The 19,458-nt window shown below is 54.9% G+C and overlaps 1 protein-coding gene across 2 annotated transcripts in view; it reads right to left on the bottom strand.

The window, feature by feature from the left end:
• The window catches only part of PFKP (phosphofructokinase, platelet), a 299,182-nt gene that overhangs the window by 242,100 nt on the left and 37,624 nt on the right, over window positions 1-19,458 (bottom strand). For both annotated transcript variants that reach the window (XM_067700016.1, XM_067700025.1), the window contains 9 exons: window positions 15,758-15,853; window positions 14,375-14,467; window positions 13,637-13,762; window positions 12,063-12,127; window positions 11,485-11,554; window positions 11,051-11,197; window positions 8,754-8,824; window positions 7,115-7,202; window positions 6,347-6,499 (listed from right to left, as the gene is read on the bottom strand). In XM_067700016.1, the coding sequence (XP_067556117.1) occupies window positions 6,347-6,499; window positions 7,115-7,202; window positions 8,754-8,824; window positions 11,051-11,197; window positions 11,485-11,554; window positions 12,063-12,127; window positions 13,637-13,762; window positions 14,375-14,467; window positions 15,758-15,853 (909 nt within the window). The remainder of the gene's footprint in view (window positions 1-6,346; window positions 6,500-7,114; window positions 7,203-8,753; window positions 8,825-11,050; window positions 11,198-11,484; window positions 11,555-12,062; window positions 12,128-13,636; window positions 13,763-14,374; window positions 14,468-15,757; window positions 15,854-19,458) is intronic.

Genomic DNA, 19,458 nt, shown 5'->3' with positions numbered 1-19,458 from the left:
GGGGTGAAGGTGGGGTGACTCAGACCTGGGGGGACATGGGGTGCAGGAGGGGAGACTCAGAAGGTGGGGTACCGGGTTGCAGGGGGGACCCAGCAGTGGGGGGACATGGAGTGCAGGAGGGGAGACTCAGAAGCGGGGTGACATGGGGTGCAGGAGGGGAGACTCAGAAGTGGGGCAGCACCAGCCCTAGGTCCCCCTGAGCTTTGACCCCACCAACTAGTGTTCTGACACAGACTCTGGGACACCGAGCCCTGCAGCCAGAGACTCGGGACCTGGTCCACACAACAGGGTACAGAACTAGCACCAGGACCTGGCTTCACCCACCAGCAGGTGGACACCCACTGCAGAACCACTTCAGCACCACACCCTGACTTGTCGGGACCCAGCCAACATACAGGCAGGCTGGCACAAACTCCAGGACCCCTGGGTCCTAAACCCACCACCAGCAGGCTGACACCAGCTCTGAGAGTTCTGGACTCCTCAGTCAGCCCCACCCACCTTCAGACCAGTACTAGCTTTGGGACACCCCAGAAGCTGCAGCCAGCTGTGTCAGGAACTGGCCCAATCCACCAGCAGGCTGACACTGGATCTGGGAACCCTGCAAACACACACCCCAGAACCTGGCTCTGCCCACCAGTGAGCCAGCACTAGCCCCGAGACCACCCAGGGTTCCACAGCCAGCTGCCTTGTGACCTGACCCCTCCAACCGTAGCTGGCAGCCTGGGCATAAAGCAGGGGCTCACAACCAACCAGACCAGGGGCCGACCATACCTACAAGACTGCCCTCAGCAGTCAGCTCACCAAAACAGAAGGAGCCACATAGCTCACATAGGGGACACCCCTAAAGCATACAGCTCTGGTGACCAGAGGCAAGTGTGCAGCTGGGATGTATAGGACATCTCCTGCAAAAGGCAACTTCTCCAAGATCAGGAAATGTAACCAACCTACCAAATGCACAGAAATGAAAACTGAAAATTAGGCAAAATTAGGTGATAGAGGACCATGCGGAAGGAATAAGATGAAAACCCCAGGAGAAAAACTAAGTGAAGTAGAGATCGGCAATCTATCCGATAGAGAGTTTAAGGTAATGATCATAAAGATGATCAAAGAACTCGGGTAAGAACTGATGAACGGAGCAAGAAATTTCACGGTTTTCACACGGAGTTCGAAAATATAAAGGAGAAACCAAACACAGGTGAAGAATGTATACAACTGAAATGAAAAATACACTAAGAGGAATCAACAGTAGATTAACTGAGGCAGGGGAATGAATCAGCTAGGTGAAGACAGAGTAAGAACTGGGGTGCCTGGGGTGCAGGAGGGGGGACACAGCAGTAGGGGAACATGGGGTACAGGAGGGGAGATACAGAAGTTTGGGGCCTAGAGTGCAGGAGGGAGACTCAGAAGTGGGGGGACATGGGGTGCAGGTGGGGAGACTCAGAAGGGGTACATGGCGTACAGGAGGGGAGACAGAAATGGGGGATAACGGGTGCAGGAGGGGAGTCTCAGTAGTGGGAGGACATGGGGTGCAGCAGAGGAGTCTCAGAAGTGGGCGTGACATTGGGTGCAGGAGGGAAGACTCAGTAGTGGTGAGACATGGGGTACAGGAGGGGTGACTCAGAAGCTGGAAGACATGGGGTGCAGGAGGGGTACTCAGTACTGGGCGGACAAGGGGTGAAGTTGGGGTGACTCATAACTGGGGGGATATGGGGTGCAGGAGGGGAGACAGAAGTGGGGGGACAACGGGGGCAGGAGGTGAGCCTCAGAAGTAGGAGGACGGGATAGAAGGGGAGATTCGGATGTGGGGTGCCTGCGGTGGAGGGTGGACACAGCAGTGGGGGAACATGGAGTACAGGAGGGGAGCCTCAGAAGTGGGGGGACATGGGGTGCAGGAGAGACTCAGAAGTGGGAGGACATGGGGTGCAGGCGGAGAGACTCAGAAGTGTGTGGCCAGGGGTACACGAGGGGAGACTCAGAAGTGGGGGGAAATGGGGTGCAGGAGTTGGACGCATTAGGCATAAATGGAGTGCAGGAGGGGAGACTCAGAAGTGGGGGGACATGGGGTGCAGGAGGGGAGACTCAGAGGTGGGGGGCCTGGGTTTCAGGAGGGACCCAGCATTGGGAGAACATGGGGTGCGGGCGGGGAGACTCAGAAGTGGGGGACCTGGTTTGAGGGAGGGGGACCCAGCAGTGGGGGGTATGGAGTGCAGGATGGGAGACTCAGAATTGGGGCAGCTCGTGTGCATGAGGGCGGACCTAGAAGTGGGGGTTCTTGGGGTGCAGGAGGGGAGACTTAGTGGGGGGACATGGGGTGCAGGAGGGGAGACTCAGAAGTTGAGGCACATGGGGTGCAGTACGGGAGACTCAGAGTGTGGCTCCTGGGGTGCTGGAGGTGGGACCCAGCAGTGGGGGGACATGGAGTGCAGGAAGGGGAGACTTAGAAGTGAGGGGACATGAGGTGCAGGAGGGGAGACTTAGACGTGGGGGGCCTGAGGTACAGGAGGTGGAACGCAGCGGTGGTGGGCTATGGAGTGCAGGAGGGGGTCCCAGTAGTGAGAGAACATGGGTGCAGGAGGGGAGACTGAGAAGCGGGGGACCTGCTTTGCAGGAGGGGTGACCCAGCAGTGGGGGGACATGGAGTGCAGGAGGGGTGACTCAGAAGTGGGGGCCTGGGGTGCAGGCGGGGGGACTCAGCAGTGGGGGGCTATGGGGTGCAGGAGGGGGGACCTAGAAGTTTGGCGACATGGGGTGCAGGAGGGGGGACTCAGCAGTTCGGGGATCCAGCAGTGGGGGGACATGGGGTGCATGGGGGAGACTCAGAATTAGGGGCCTCGGGGTGCAGGCTCAGGCAAGGCCTCAGGACCAGGCACACCACTGTGCCAGGCAGGCGGGCAGCAGAGCGGGGCCTGGCAGCGCTGGGACAGGGCTGGAGAAACAACCTGTCTCTTCTTGGCATCTGGGAGGAGGTGAGGGCCACCACTGGGGGTGGGCGCCTGGGGAGAGCTTAGGGGCTGGGCCAGTGCGCTGGGTCCCACATCAGAGACGCAGTGCCAGCTGCCACAGCTCTGAAGGCAGAGCGTGGGAAGCCCCCTCCCCTCGGGGCCCTGTGAATCTCACACCGAGCAGCGCTGGGTGCCCTGAGCCCCGAGTTGGTTGGGATCCCAGTGAAACTGTTGGGCTCAGGTGTCAGAGAAGCGGGCCTTCTCAAGCACAGCTCTGGGGTCCAGATCCCCTGCCTCAGTGTTAGTCAAAGTGGCTCATTAGTGACCCGGGTCCCTGAAGCCACAGCTCCAAACACAGCCCGATGCGCAGCAGAACGTGCGCCCGATGGGCGTCTGCCCCGTCCGTCTTCATTCCTCCCGCCTAAAACCACCTTGGGGTGCCTTCTGCAGGAAAATTCACAGGCAGGATGGATCCAGGCCTCCCGGAGGGCTGTGCTCTCTGCCCACCCCCTACTCCTCCCCCCATCCATTCCCTAGAGTCCCAAACAGGCCGGGTTTCAGGGGGCTGCAGCCCAAGGACGCGAGGATGGGGCACCCGCGGTGGGTTAGTCCAGGGAGTGGCCGGGAGGAAGGTGAGGGGCTCCAGGGGGTTGCTCACCTGCCTCTTGCTCCCTCCACCCGGCCTGGCTCCCACACCCCACACGGACCCTCCTCCGCCCAGCGCAGCTCAGGACCACTGCAGGGCCGCCGGATCCGGACGTGAGCCCCACAGTTAGACGGACTCCTGGGCTGTGTGAACCCCCCCCCCGGGATACTCTGGGTCAGGGGGCGCACGACGTAGGGGGTGGACAGGGGCGCCGGCACCTTGAAATCTGACGGCGGTTCTACACCTGCAGGTACTCTCCACCCTCTGGTCACCATCGCTCCCCTGCTTTTCCTCTGATCTCCAAGAAAACGGGAGGGACACTGGGGGCCCGGGGAAAACCCTGTCCAGGACGCGAGCCCGAGGTCCTGGGGCCGACGCTGAGCCACCCACACCGACGTAATTCAGGGCCACCAGCAGAGCTGTAGCCACGGCCACCTCCCGGGGCCCGGGCAGCCCCGAGGTCGCTTCAGCTGAGGTTCTGAAGGGGACGAGTGAGCTGGTTCTAGGAGTAGATGCGATGCACAGCCTCACCCTGTGGAGTCCCTAAAAACCTGCCCTGAGGCATTAACTCTGCCCCAGAGACGCCGTGACCTTAGAGACATTAAATCCCCTGGGGATGTTTCGGGTGACATGTCTGTAAGCTCAGCACACAGGCTGACAAGGAGGTGACATGAGGACAGTGGTTAAGGGTCCAGAGGATGTGACAGCTGACCACATGAGGCCACCTCGGGGTCCTCACCCTAGGCCCTGGGGACATTCTGGCCACCTCAGGCCCCTCCCCCAGCACGGTCCTGCCTGCTGCCCCACTTCTTGCAAGCGTCCGGCCCAGCCGAGGCCCGAACCCAGGCCTCCTAAGAGACTCAGCCTCACTGTGGCTTAACACACACAACCCTGGGAGAAACCCAGCGACTTCAACACGCCAGCCCGGCCTTCTGTCACCCCAGCTCCAGGATCCACTGAGCAGGCCTGGGGAGGGGCAGGCCCCCTGACCATCCTTCATGAACCAGAACAAGACACCCTACTTAGGCCCTCAGAGCATCACTTCCACCTACCTTGTAAGGACAGCCCTGGCCCAGTCACGGACAGGCATTGCCCACTTTACAACTGTGAGCCTGGCTCCGAGAAACTTGAATGAATAAAATCCTGAACGTAAAGGGTCGCGTAATAATCTCAAAACCCCTCGAAGGGAAGCAGGATGGATCATTTGGAATTTTCCCTGGACTTATTCTGGTTTTCAAATTTTCAACAACACACGTAAGAAATCTTTATCACCTGGAAAAATCATGCTTTGTAGCAAAGTGGCCTGGAATTATAAAGTGGGAGAATCCCGTCCTGCCTGAGGGCGCGTGAAACATCACAGGGTGGTAGCACCGACCTCGGTCAGGACCCACCAACGACCACTCCCAGGGTCCCTGCCACCCCAAGGGGGTCTAGTTAGGTGACAACTAGGAAATGAACTTCCGTTGCTCTACTGCAAGCGTGGAGTGAGCAGATTCAGATCCAGCTATGCAGGAGAAGCAGCGACACAGTGATGACATTCATTTTGCGACAGACATGACCTTTCAACTCAGAGCTTGAGCATCGATCAGGAGCTGAATTAGTCCCACAGCAGCGAAAGCACAGATGGTGTCACTGGGGAGGCACAAGCAGCGGCAGGCAAGCGGGCAGGGACGTGGGTCAGGAGGTCCAGCGTGGGGACACAGGCGACACTGGAGGGCTTTTCAGTAAAGAAACTGCGGAAAGTTTAAGAGGCTCAGGAAAGCAAGAAACAAGCATTGCTTACAAGGTAAATTCTATCCAATAGAGAATTCTATCCAAAAAGCTTTTCTTTTATCTACCAGCACTATAGAGACAGATTTGATGCCATGGGTTTAAGGAAAAATGCTTAGAAAAACAGTCACAAGATCTACGTCTTGCAAGGAAAATAAAATGTTAGAATTTACTGAAAAATTTTAGATGCCGAATTTTTTGAAAAAAGGGAGTGATGCATTCTGTGTTAGATACTGACCTTCAAACTCCAATGTGATTTCCCAAGCGTGATTTACAAATACAATGATTAAGAGGTATTTCTGTGTTTTGTTATGGCCATTTGGCTAAAAAAAAAAAAACAAAAAAAAAACCCCACATTCAAATAACATCAGTATTATTTTAGATGTGCTTTATCGTCCCAGTCCACAAAGGGGAAGATGAGGATGAGGCTATCGGCCGAAACCAAAAATAATACGATTGTTTAAAAGAGGATTCAGGTCAATGAATAAAATTATAAAATCTTTAGTCCAGCTTCTACCCTCGAATATCAAAGCACGGGCCAGTGGACCCAGGATTTATCACAATAATGTGTTTTAGGCTTTTGGTAAATTTAGCTCAGCCAAAAAAAAAAACAGGCATTTAAATGAATATCCACGTCACTGTGACCCAAAACTACCTGCACTACAGATGATGTCACCCTGGCCATGGCACAGGAAAACGGTGGCAAAAGATCTTTGGAAGTCGAATCGGTGATTGTCAGACTTTTTTTTTTTTTTTTTTTTGGCTGCATCAGCATGTGGGATCTTAGCTCCCCACCAGGGATCGAACCCGCATTCCCTGCATTGGAAGCGCAGAGTCTTAACCACTGGACCTTTTTTTTTTCTTTTTTTTTAACTTTTCAGCAAACCACCCTAGTGCCCTGGTTCTGCCTCGAGTGCACAGGTAGATAAAAGCGGGCCAGGCGCCCTGGGTTAGTGTCCGCGGCACCTGCTCTGCTGTCAGCACTCACGTCGGTGATGGTGTTGAGGGCGGTGTCTGCCCCGATGCTGAAATCGGAGCCGGGCACGTTGTTGGAGACGGTGGCGGGAACCATGACCATGGGGACGCAGAACTCCTTGTGCTTCTCCCGGGCGGCCGACAGCTCCAACAGTCCCAGGTAGGCCTGCAGGTGGGTGTGTGCGGTTGTGGGGATGGGACAGGGGTGGGGAGGGAAATGCATCGCCATCACGGGCAGCGCTGCACCCAAGGTGAGGCTGCGGGCATCGTCCCGTTGGGGTGAGACTAAGCCGCTCACGGGTGAGAGTCTGACTGTTTGAGGCTCTCACATTTTCTTTAAAGGAAACAGAAAGGTCATCATGGGACTGATCTTGGCTGAATATCAAAAATGAAGGTGGACAGTCCAACATGTAGTTAAAAGATAATGATCTGGCCCCATCACTGCCCTCCTCTCTGAATAGCCAATGGGCTTCCAGTTCAAGAGAGAAGGTCATCTCTACAGACTCGACAGAGGTGAGAACTCCCTGAGCGGACAGACCCCAGACATGGAGTCAAGCTTTCGCTTCTCGATCGAGTCCCTTTACATAGCTGGGCCAGTGTCTGTCCCCAAGTGCTGCCACCCCTCATTCTCTGCATCACCATTACTGAGTGGCCGCTGAGCCCGAGGCTGCATGACCCCCGGTCACACCGAGGGACAGACGGCACAATGTTTACAGGAGCCGGCACGGAGTCCCCATTCAAACCAACAGCGCTAGCCAGCCAGCAGGGGAGCAGAATGTACCTCGAATCCACCGATGATCAAGAGCGCGTTGATGCCATGGGTGTGCATCTGAGCAGCAATGTCCTCCAGGTACTTCCCGGGGAGGGTGCTGGGGACGGTTCAAGGGAGGAGTGGTCAGGCAGGACCCCCTTGGTGCCCCACCCTCCGAGGCTGAGCTGCACGGCACTGAGCGGCAGGGGGATGTCCGCTCCCTCGTCCACGCTGCTGGTGGACAGAGGGGCTGGGGAACCACACGCGGCAGAGCGGCCAGCAGTCAGGTCTCAAAAGAGGGTCTTTTCAAAAGAAAAGGGGAAGAAACTTTGCAGCTGTCCAACACCTGGATCTCAAAGAACCCTGCTGCCTGGTTAGGAAAAAAAATGAACCACAAAAGCTTTCAAGTGTTCACAACGATAATTGGATGGAAACTTCCAGTTTTTGAGTCACGTACAGAGTACATGTACCCTACCCCATCTAAGCTCATTTAAAGTCACCTCCACGCACACCTGCTCATGTCGTCCCGTTTTACCACCTGTTCAAACACGGCCAGCAAGTGGAAGAGACAAACGATAGTCAGCCGTGCCCCATCCTGAGACCAGCACCCACCCCGATCTCTCCCTTGTGCTGTCTGGAGTATCAGGGATTTATAGTTGGGGTGGATGTAGAGAAGTCATAGGGCCTGGGTGGCCAGGGCACATGAGTGGTCATGATGTCGACTACAGGATCCCTCCCAGCGTCCGAGCACCGTGAGAATACACTGCCAGCTGGCCCCTCCAGCCACCCCAGAGCAGCCCCGGGGTGGGGCTCGTGAAGCCGACTGTGCTGAGGCATTACAGTTGGCTGGAAGGGGCCTAGGAGGCAGCCGGTAGGGCCCTGGCTCCTAACTGGAGCTCTGCTGTCAGAACACCATCCCCTGAGGGCGCTGGGGGGTGACGGGACCAAAAGAGCTTTGGAGAACTAGGCCAGCTCCACAGATTCCTGGGTGACGCGGGCACCCAGCTTTACAGCAGGACAGAGGCTGGGACGACTCCCCTGGACAACAAACAGGCTGACACTCATATGGAGTGCAACACTCGTTAGGCTTAAGTACCAACTACTTCCTTTCCTCATTAAAATGTGCCACTTAATGATGGCTGCACCTGAGGCCAGAGAAGAAACAGCTTCGTATTAAATCAGCGCCTCGGGAACACACCCCATCCCCGGCTGTGCCCGAGAACAGAAGCGGCTGCACTTCAGAAACGTGTGGTTCTGTGTGGAGCCCCCCAGGTCCTCCCTCCGGCTGTGGGGACCTGGCGGCTCAGGCCTGCAGTCCCCACGCCACTGAGCCAACATCAATCCTGTCTACACAGCAAGGTCGCCGCAGCTCAGACATCCCTGTCTGCATCACCTCAAGCGAGATGAGGGGTTTCTGCCACCATTGGGTTCTTCCAATCAATGGAAACAAGGAATTATCAGAGGAAGCCATTCCCAGGTCCCCTGCTTTGTCTCTTTTTCAGGCCACATCTCATCAACTCCCCATAACACAACCCAGGTCCCTCCCGGACCGGAGCCAGGACGTGAACCAATTCCTCCTGGGTTCCTTTACGGGAACTTAAAGCAGCAGCATCTGCACCAGCTGCTCCCCGCAAGAACATTCAGGTCAGAATCAAGACAGGAGAATTACCGTTTTGTCCCAAGAATGGAGCCGCCTTGGCCGGTCCAGCCGCCGACATCTGCCCAGCCAAATTCCTTTACCTAATGTGCAAACAGAAAGAAACAGCTGTAGCGAAAAAGAAAAAGGAATTAGAGAGCTTTAAAAACAGCTCAGATGTCTGCACCTCTCACAGGCTTTGTGTCTGTAAGGATTTGAGAAATGTTAGGAAACGGCTTTCATTTCAAGGCTGAATGAGCTGCAGCCTGAACCAGATTCTAAGGCTCAACAATTAGGAACACGGACAGGCAAAGCCCCCCGCATGTAGGAAGGACCCTGCATCTTATTCCCCGCCATGCCTATCAGAGGCATGCTTTAGTTAGCCAAATCCCACCATTGCGAAGTAAAAGAAAAATTAATATTACAGTTTTCTTAATTAAACTAAGATTAAAAAAATGCTTCTTAAAAATTGAGAACCACCTACGAGCACCAATAAATGCCCACTAGGTGTTTGCACAACACCCCACAGCCATAACAGCAAAACGCTTTCCTTTCCCCCCCACACACACACTCGGGGCGGCCACAGTTTGGAATATCACCGGCCTCCAAACACGCATCTTCGCCCAGGTCTCCTGAAGACCCTGCACGGGGTGCCACCTGCTCACTGGGCACCTCCCACTCCATCCAAGTCCCAGCGCCTCTCAGATCTCCCATGTCCGTCAGTTGCAACTCATTCCTGCCTCCTTTCTTCACACCTGTGCATACTTAGTGCTAGAGCAAATCTTATTGGCCAGGCCTTCAAAATGCACCCAGACCATGGAAGACTTCCCACGGACTCTGCCATCACCAGATTGGACCAAGCCGCCTGCATCCTGCCTGGGCTATTGCAGATAGTCCCCCAAGTACTCTCCTGCTTCCCTACTCCTGCCTCTTACGGAAACCTGTCAGAATGCACCACGCCCCTGCTCCAAACCCTCCTGTCTTTTCAAAGCAAAGGCCAGACCCCTTAGGATCACCTACAAACCATCCGGCCCTCTCCTCCTTTTCCCTCACCCCCTTCCTCCTTCCCCCTCGCAGTCACGTGAGCCCCTCCCGCCCCACCCCCCAACAGCTCAGGGCCTTTGCACCGCCCGCCCTGCCTGGGACCAAGATCCGGTGTCCCCGAGGGCACTTGCTCAGCCCTTCACACGTTGGTCTGGGGTCACCTCCCAGCATCACTGGCTGGAGGGCCTCAGTGAAGATGCCCATGGCACTCCAACCTCCTCCCCTGCGTTTTTTTAGCCCCAGTCACGTTCTGATATGCTGGAGAGTTCACTCCACTGATTTTTACCTCTGTCATCTCCCTCCCTGAGATGCAGGGAGTCTTGTCTGCGTTCTTCACCAATTTGGTTCCACAGCCTAAGAACTCAGTAAGTAGCTGCTGAGTCACTGGGTGAATAAACACAGCCGCCCCCTTATCTGCAGGGAGTATGTTCCAAGACCCCCAGCGATGCTGGAACCCTACATATCCACCTTTCCCTATACATACACGCCTAGGATAAAATTTAATTTATAAACAGGCGCAGTAAGAGAATATCCAAATTGCCAGCACCACCCGTCTTGCACTTTGGGGACATTATTAAGTAAAGTAAGGATCACCTGAACTTAAGCACTGCCATACCACGAGGGTTGATCTGATCACCAAGTGACTAACGGGCAGATACCCTGGACGAGAGGACGATTCATGTCCCGGGAGGACAGAGCTGACAGTTGGAGATTTCATCACGCTACTCACGACGACACGTAATTTAAAACTTACAGACTGTCTATTCTGGAATTTTCCATTTAATATTCCTGGACCACAGGTAACAAACCGCAGAACTGAAACCTCGGATGAGAGGGAACCAGGAAACACCCGGCTAAGAGCGTAGCGTCTGTAGCCTCCCCACGTGTTTAGCACCCTGCATCCTATGACCTTGGTCTTGTGAATTAAGTCTCGGTGCCCCAGCTTTCTCATTAGGAAAATGGGGTAATATCTTAGATTTTTGAGAGATTTAAATGGGTTAACACAGTAAGTAAATCGCGGAGGAGCAGTAAGTGTATTCAGTAAGCACTCAAGCAGCTAATCTCTTCCCTAGGTTTTTATCGGAGTGGGTGCTCAGCGCTCTGGCCTTGTGCATCACCCACGGCATCCCATGCACACCTCACTGCTGCCTCGTGCGCACGTGCTCCCCTTTCCACCTAATGCCCGGGTCCTTGGACCCCAGAGAGGCCCTCCCTACCACCTTTGAGAAATCCGGAATCTGCCTTCTCAGCAAGGACCTCCCTCGCCAGGCGCCCCCGGGACTCACCTGGCCTTTGGCGAAGCCCTCAAAGCCGTCGTACACAGCGAACACCTTGTGTCCGTCGGAGATGCCCACGCGCACGGCCGCGCGCACGGCCGCGTTCATGCCGGCGGCGGGCGCACCCACGTTCACGATGCCCACATTGCAGTTGCTCTGTAAGTCGGAGGGGGGGCGTGTGGGTGTGTGCGGGTCGCAGCAGATACGGCTTGCACCGCTGCACCCTGGAGCCGGAGCGTATGGGCTGAGCGCGGGGCCCAGGCGCCGGAACTGAAAAGCCTAATCACTCAGGTGGGAGGGGGCAGGAGGAAAGGGTCGACGGGGCGCGGTATGGTCTCCTGGGAGCCAAGACCCGAACTGGCCAGGGCAGAAGGACACCCAGGCCAGAGTAGGACCCAGGCATTGCCGGAGGCGGGGACGTGGCGCAGCGCAGCGTTTCCTACCTTACGGATCTGGGAGTCTGGCAGCTTGATGGCGAGCCGCTTGTAGGTGTTCAGGTTGTTCTCAAAGCTCCTAGAAGAAAAGGACGGTGTCAGACCAAAGGTTAGAATGTAGACGGAGCAGTATGGGCTCATCTGGGGAGAAGGGGCCTCAGAGGACGCTTGTGCCGGAGGCAGATGGCCCGCAGGTGCCAGCTTTGTGTTCGGGCTCGCAGGGAAGGCAGCCTCAGGTGTTCCCAGTGACTGGAATGGATGTCCTATAAGGGGCTGAGGGGCATGGGGCGTTTAGGATGCAGCAAGTTTCTTTCCCCAAATGCTAGCAGCCACACGCCACTCTCTATCCTAATTTCATCAGCTTCTAAACAACCCCACCCCCATCCCCCCACCCCCACAAAAATAAATTTCTCTGTAATTAGTCACCCGGGCCATTGACCTTTAGGAACAGTGCCTTGACTTCATACTGTCTTAATTTCTGACTTCTTATGTTGATACAGAACAAGCACCGCCTGGAGGTACATTCTAACACCAGGCCTGACGAACAAAGGCTCCCAGTAAAACAGGTTTTTTCCCGGAAGACCCACCTTCCTCGGAGTTGCACAGCGTCCTTAAATCTCCTCTCATCCATCGCCTTTTGTACTTCCTGGGTCTTTAAGGAATTAACGAAAGGAAGAAAGAACATGTCAAGACGGTGCATCCTCAGATCCAGGCTAGGGACCTGGAACCAGCTTGGTCCTTGCATCCGGGTCCCTTCACGTCCAACCTTGTAGCCAGCAGCCTCTGGTCAGCGAGCCTGCACTGCCTGGCTACGGGAGGGAAGCCTAGGCCGCCCACCCAGGCTGCTTCGTAGAAAAGGACGAGGTGGGACCACCGGCCTTGCCAGAGTAAGCGAGGCCTGAAATCTTAGGGATTCCGGCCCATGAGAGCGAGGCCAGAAGGAAGCGGATCTCCCAGGCCAGGCTCTGAAAAATCCCCGTTTGACGCTGGTGAGGGAAGAACGAACAGAACCACCCCGTCCCCGGGGAGCGGAGGACGCAGGTGACGCTGTGGCAGGGGCGGGGGGCCGACTGTCCCGGGGAACAGAGCGCTTTGGGACCAGCACCGCCCCCACCCACCCCCTTCAACCTCAGGATCCCAGGCAAGTCATCCATCACTCTGAGCTTCAGTTTCCTCCTCTGTGTGGTGAGAAAAATGCCCCTACTTCCACTGTCATTCTGGTGGTCAACGCTGCCAGGCCCTTAGGAAGACACCTGGCAAGCAGTGGTCAGTGAGGGGTTGGCTGTGGCCTTGTGAACAGTCTGGCTGAGACGTATGGTCGTTCAAGGACAAGCTAGTGGTACCTACTGGCTGCCTGTCTCAAAACGGACAGAGACACTGGACAGAAGAAATGTGCTCACAATAAGCTGCTGCTCATCATTCCACATTCTGTTCTTTTGAGCCACAGCCTCAGAGTCCACACACGTGCACACACCCTCATACACACATGCACACACATGCACACACACACACAGACTTCCTCTACTGCCATCGGCTTTTGGAAAGTATGTTTCTGAGGGGTTACTTTCAACAAGTCCTGTGACTTAATTACCTCTCTGTACATGTCATAAAATACATACACCTCAGAGCCACTGGGAAGACCAAATAAAATGAGAGTCGTGAATAGACTTTGCAAAATAAAAAACAGTAACAATTCCTAACGCAACTCCACGGCCGCTGCAGCTACTGGACGGTCAACTGGAAAACCATCCCCTGCTTCCGTGCAGCCACTGGCCTGCGCTCCACACCCAGAGGAGGTGGCGCACGTTGGGGTCCCCCGAGTCGGCCATCCCTGTCACATCACAGGTGTGAGGGCCTCGGGGATGGGAGGGCAGGAGCAGCTGACCCTGGAGAGGCTGGATGGTGCCCTCCCCACCCCGAGAATCTCCCCGCGGTCCCTGCAGAGCCGTCTCCGGCCTCTCTGACCTGCCCACAGGAAGCGCTCGGGCACCCCGAGGACACCCCCTCCCGACAGACTAGACTCGCGGAGGGGGCCCGCGTGCTCGGTGTCATGGGCCCGGGGAGGGGGCCCTGGGTCCCGGGGAAGGCCGTCCGCCTGTGCTGGGGGAGGTACCCGCCCCCGGTCCGCCCTGTGCTGGGCAGGGCCCAGCCCCGCACTCACCATCTGCACGCATTCCATCAGTGGCAGCCGCACCGCCTGGTTCCCGCTCAGCGACACCACGCAGGCCGGGGTCTCGGGGGTGGCCTGAAGGAGGGCGACCACGGCCTCCACCCCCATGCGGCTGGCCTGGTAATGACATCACGATGGTTGGAGCTGGCCCCGGGCCGACCCGGAGACCAGCCCGGCGCCCACAGAGGCTCCCCTCGTTCAGACAGGACCAGCCCTGTTCTCAGCTCCTCCGTCCTCAAGGCCCCCTCGCTTCTCCTGCACCGAGTCCCCGTTAGTTACTCAGAGCCCTTCCCGCTTACTTCTAACCACCTCCAACAACGAGATCAACTCCGCTAGGAACTGGCGCGCTGGGGGGTGGGGTGGTCAGAGGCGTGCGGAGCAGGAAACCGAGAATTGGACTCTGGGTCTCTGTGGTCCCTGGGTCCATTTCTAGAAACCTGCCCGTGGACACCCCCTTTCCACCTTCTGGGTTTGTCCCCCACATTTGGCAGGGTCTCTCAGTGTCTGGGTCACCAGGGGCCTAGGAACCCCCCTCGGTTAGCAGGTCTCCCTATGAGACTACGGGCCGTAGCACCCTAGGGACAAGCCAGCCGGCGCTGTGGGCAGAGATGCCCTTTACCGATGGCTCTACTCAAGATCACCCAGTCTTCGTAGCAGACTGGTCCCTTTGCAATCCCAGAGGTGTTCCTTTCCTTGTGACGATGCCTGACCATTTCCAGCCTCACTTACCAAAATCCTGTCAAAGGCTGAAGGCGTCCCACCTCTCTGCACGTGTCCAAGGATGGTCACCCGAGTGTCATAACCCAGCTGTGTGACCACGAGCTGAGGGGAAACACAGGACATGGCTGGGCACATCAGCTTGTTCTAGGGCTGGGGGCTGGGAGCAGGGGAAGGTCTCTCTCCCCTTCCTACACATCTATGTTGAAGAATGTTCTAGTTTCTAAATTTCACTTCCTGAAAGAATGTTTAACGGCTTGCTGAAATTAATATTTTTTAAAGAATACTTTTATCATCAAATAAAACCTCTGTGCTCCTACCTCGCAAGTGAACATAAGTAACACAATTTTAAAAAAAAACACTGTTTCTATAGCTTGTATTTCAAGCATATACTTTGTAAAAATCTAAACATTTCCCTGAAATCACCTTGAATTTGTAAGGTTGTATTTGAAAAGCATGACACAGTAAAATCAAAGCGTCCCCTCAGTCCAGGGCCCAGGTGAACCCAGCCAGTGGCCGGGACAGGCTACCTGCCTTGACTGGCCCTCATTTACTTTATAAAAATGATGGGGCTGGGTCACAGGAATTCCATGGTCCCTTTTGGCTCTAACATTCCACAATCCAATCTCAACTTCAGTTAAGTGGGAAGGAATATCTTTGCCCTGACTGTATTGATTACTTCTGTAAATACTGGCAGATGACTTTCACAGATATTTTGATAATCAGGTGAAAAGCTGGTCAGGGAATACGTAAAAGGCATCAGAGAAACCAACTTGCAAAGCCAAGGTGATGATGTCCTTTGCCCTGATGGGCGGCTTCCACCAGAGCCTGAGTCTGTCTCCCCAGCACTGTGTCCAGAACCTGCCCAGTTACCTGGGCAACCGGGGAGCACAGCAGATCCCTCCTGGGCCAGACAAGCCAGCACCCGCCGACCAAGCCCAACAGGACTCGGGCAACAGGATTGCGGGGTCGGCCTCCATGCAGGGTGGAGGAGCAGTGACTAAGGCCAGCCGAGCGGCTTTCTCTGTGAATAAGGCCATGCTCAGCTGATGCTCCAGTGGGAGACGGAACTCTGCTGACCTCCTAGCTCCTGGGCAGCCGCCACCCAGAGCTGGAACCTTCTAACCCCACCCGATTGCATTTCCTCTGTCTCTGTCGGGGGAGCCCGGGGCCTCTGGGAATATTCCCAACAGTATTCCAGAGGCAGGGGCTCACCAGAAGCCAGGAGCTGTATGATTCTGATGCCAATAAAGTTATGAGTCATTACGAAAATGAACAAGAAGAACAAAAAAACTTTAAATAATAGCGCATGGTTCCAGACTCCCGCCCTGCCCGGGGTGTCTAAATCTCCCGTTTCTAGACAGGCTCGGGGGGTGAGAAGCCTGAGACACTCACCTCCTTGATTTGCTCAGAGGTGATGGCTCTGTTTTGGGTGTCAATGGCTCCTTCGGCCACAATGATGATGTTCAGTCTTTTTTTCCGGGCACGGTTCTAAGGAAACAAAAGATGAAATCCTCAAATGCCTAAACCATTCTTAACGACACAACAGGGGCCTCTGCCCCACCTGAACTGGCCTCTCTCCAGGAAGAAATGGTCACCTGATTTCATAGGTGGTTCTTAAGGACACAGGCAGGTCAAGGTACCCTAGGTAAGCAGGTGGGACAGGACTGCAGACACAGAAGCTGCTGTGACATCACCACAGGCAGAGGCCAGCCCCCGCTGCCTTTGACCCCAACCCACGGACGGTGATGAGCTCCAAGGCTGGGCTCTCCGGGGAGGGGGCTCTCTACTGCAAACCAGGCCCGAGAACTCCCCCGGAAGGCAGAGCTTCCTGCCACCTCACCTCAAGGAGGTTTGCACATAAGACCATACAGTTACAGAAATAATGGGGAATAAAAATCAGTGCTTAGGGCTTCCCTGGTGGCGCAGTGGTTAAGAATCTGCCTGCCAATGCAGGGGACACGGGTTCGAGCCCTGGTCTGGGAAGATCCCACACGCCGCGGAGCAACTAAGCCTGTGAGCCACAACTACTGAGCCTGCACGTCTGGAGCCTGTGCTCCATAACGGGAGAGGCCGTGACAGTGAGAGGCCCGCGCACCGTGATGAAGAGTGGCCTCCACTCACCGCAACTGGAGAAAGCCCTCCCACAGAAACAAAGACCCAACACAGCCAAAAATAAATAAATACATTTATTTTAAAAAAAAATCAGTGCTTAAAAACTGATTTTCGCCTTTGTGATGGGCAGCGCCAGCCCCAGGCCTGGGCAGGAGGGGCACAGAGGGGAATGTGGGCTCAGGCGGGGTCGGAGCCACCCTGCAGGAACAGCCAGGCTGGCAGCATCCAACACTGCGGTCCGCAGTGCTCCCAGGCTCACGGACAGCATCCTGTGATGCCTCAAATCACTCTCAGTGAGTCTGTTCTCCCTCAAGTCCCCAGTCAAGGACCCTCCTCTGGGGGGTGTGAGCTGTGTGGGGCAGTGAGCCCAGAGTGGGCAGCACCTGAGAATGTCAGCCAAGAGGGCTCGGCCCGTCCTGCATCACAAACACACATGCTGTCTTGTTGGTTTATGATAGATGTTAAATTTGCTACACTTTTTTTTTTTTATTGGCCACACCGCGTGGCATGCAGGATCTTAGTTCCCCAACCAGGGATCGAACCAGTGCCCCCTGCAGTGAAAGGTCAGAGTCTTAACCACTAGACCACCAGGGAAGTCCCAAAATGTGCTACACTTTGAAGAACTTATTAATCAGAGTACTTTCTAAAAGTTATAAGGATATGCCAACAAGAATGATTATTTTAGCATCACTTGAAAGAGCAAAAATGGAAGTAATGACTGGTCCACAAATATGGAATTGGCCAAATAGCCATACTTCATCCATACAATACAATATTCCAAAGTGGCTAAAAAAAAAATAATGGGGTCGGGGTCATCCCTGGTGGCGCAGTGGTTAAGAATCCGCCTGCCAACGCAGGGGACGTGGGTTCAAGCCCTGGTCCAGGAAGTTCCCACATGCCACGGAGCAACTAAGCCCGTGCGCCACAACTACTGAGCCTGCACTCTAGAGCCCGCGAGCCACAACTACTGAAGCCCATGAGCCACAACTACTGAAGCCCATGAGCTACAACTACTGAAGCCCGCACGCCTAGAGCCCATGCTCCGCAACAAGAGAAGCCACCGTAATGAGAAGCCCGCACACCGCAACGAAGAGTAGCCCCTGCTCGCTGCAACTAGAGAAAGCCCCGGCACAGCAACGAAGACCCAACACAGCCAAAGATAAATAAATAAACTTACAAAAAAATAAAAAAAAATGGGGTCACCTATCCACTCAGGTGGGAAGACAGCCAGCTTGTCTGTGTAGTTCATTGACTGCCTCCTGGTCCCCCACCCGGATGGAGTCACTCATTCACTGAATCCTCACAAAATCTCTAAGGAGCAGCAGCATGACCCCGAGTTACAGCTGAGGAACTTAGGACATGAAGAGGAGGTCGTCTGACCAAACATCATTTGCTCCATGGTTGGCAGAGCCAGGATCCAGCCCTGGGACTTCTGATACCCCTGAGTCCTTTCCAACTTTATACCGAAATGCCCATGATTGGGGGATGCTCTGGGGCTTGCTTCCTGGGCCAATTATCTGGTAAGGTGTTTAGAGAAACTCTCACAGTGCTACACTGATAACCAATAAAAATTAATGACAGGCACTACAACATCGAGTGTTTCCACCCAAGTGAGCTTAAGCCATTAGTCCTAACTCTGCCAACGCTTAAGGGGGAATCCCAACACGTCCTAGCTGACAGGGCACTTTACAATGTCCGAAACTCAAGGAGGTTTGCAGATCAGACCACACAGTTACAGAAATAATGGAGAAACCTAAAAATCAGCCCCATGGCCTCACTGCTGATCTTCTGACCAGCCAGGCGCTTCCTCACAGCCAGGGTGCTTCCGGCTCTCTAAGGGCATTAGACCTTGGCCTGTGTAGTGTCACTGTCAACGAGGGCAGGGACTCGGGAGGAGAAGGGACAGATGCAGGGACAGGCACGTCCCTCAAGTAATGCCCCGTGGAATGGCAATTAAGTGGATGTCCTCAGCGCCACGATGAAGGACCTGCCTAACAGGAGGGCCAGTGCTCGGCTCCTGCAACCAGCCACGTACCTTCCCACACCAGCTGGCCGGCACAGCATGCCGCCCAGGTCCCCAGGTCAGAACCAAGAGATAATGAACTCGTTTGTTACTTCAATGGTCATAGTCATCCCTGGGACGTGCCCCTGGCCTGCTGCAGCCTAGAGCTCCAGCCTCAAAAGGGTGCATGATTCTTCCTAGTAAAAGGACAGCTTTACCAACAGTTTCTTACGGAGGTTCTGGGTCAGCAAAGCTTATTTGATTTGTTGCTGGAATTCCTTTCTTGGAACCCATCACTTTGAAGGCAATGGCCATATCTTAAGAAACGTGGGTCCTGGCTATATGCAATGTTTACGTGTTTGCTGAATGCAACAATAATTAACCTCTGCCATATGTTTACTTTATTGCCTATGGAACAGCGATAAGATGGTTATGAAAATAAGAGAAGGGAAATTCAATACGCTTTGGGATTTCTGTCCCGAATGCTAACCGTTGTTTTCTACGAGGCCTCGCATGCCTTAGTTAGAAGTCTTAACTAGAGGAAATCTGCCCGACACTGATATTCCACAGGGTGAAACACAAGCCCAACCCGCAGACAGAAGGAAGGAAAAGCCTGGCTCAGAGGAGACAGCAGGCCAACCCACAGCAAGGCCAGCACGGTGGGGACCCCACAGCGGAAGGAGCTGTCACCACGTGTGCCACACTGCAAGATGGGGGATTCGGATGGAGTCAACACACAGGTCTCCTGTCCCTGTCACGTGGGGTCAGGGAGGCAGCATGTTCCCCAGACCCTGGACTCTCACATCACCTCCTCTGTTTACAGTTGTAGCTGCTGCTTTGCACGAGAAACACAAAAGCTTCAGCTGTTTTCCCTCGAATCACTCTTTGCAACAGTGGGAGGTGGATGGATGCGTGAGGGGTCGAAGCCCCCAGCAACCAGCCTGAAGCCACTTTGAGCAGAAAGCTGTCACCTGTCTAA

The sequence above is a fragment of the Pseudorca crassidens genome, chromosome 1, assembly GCF_039906515.1.
Source record: "Pseudorca crassidens isolate mPseCra1 chromosome 1, mPseCra1.hap1, whole genome shotgun sequence".
NCBI lineage: Eukaryota > Metazoa > Chordata > Mammalia > Artiodactyla > Delphinidae > Pseudorca > Pseudorca crassidens.
Note: the sequence above shows the minus strand (reverse complement) of the source record. Positions and strands in the feature narration are given on the sequence as shown.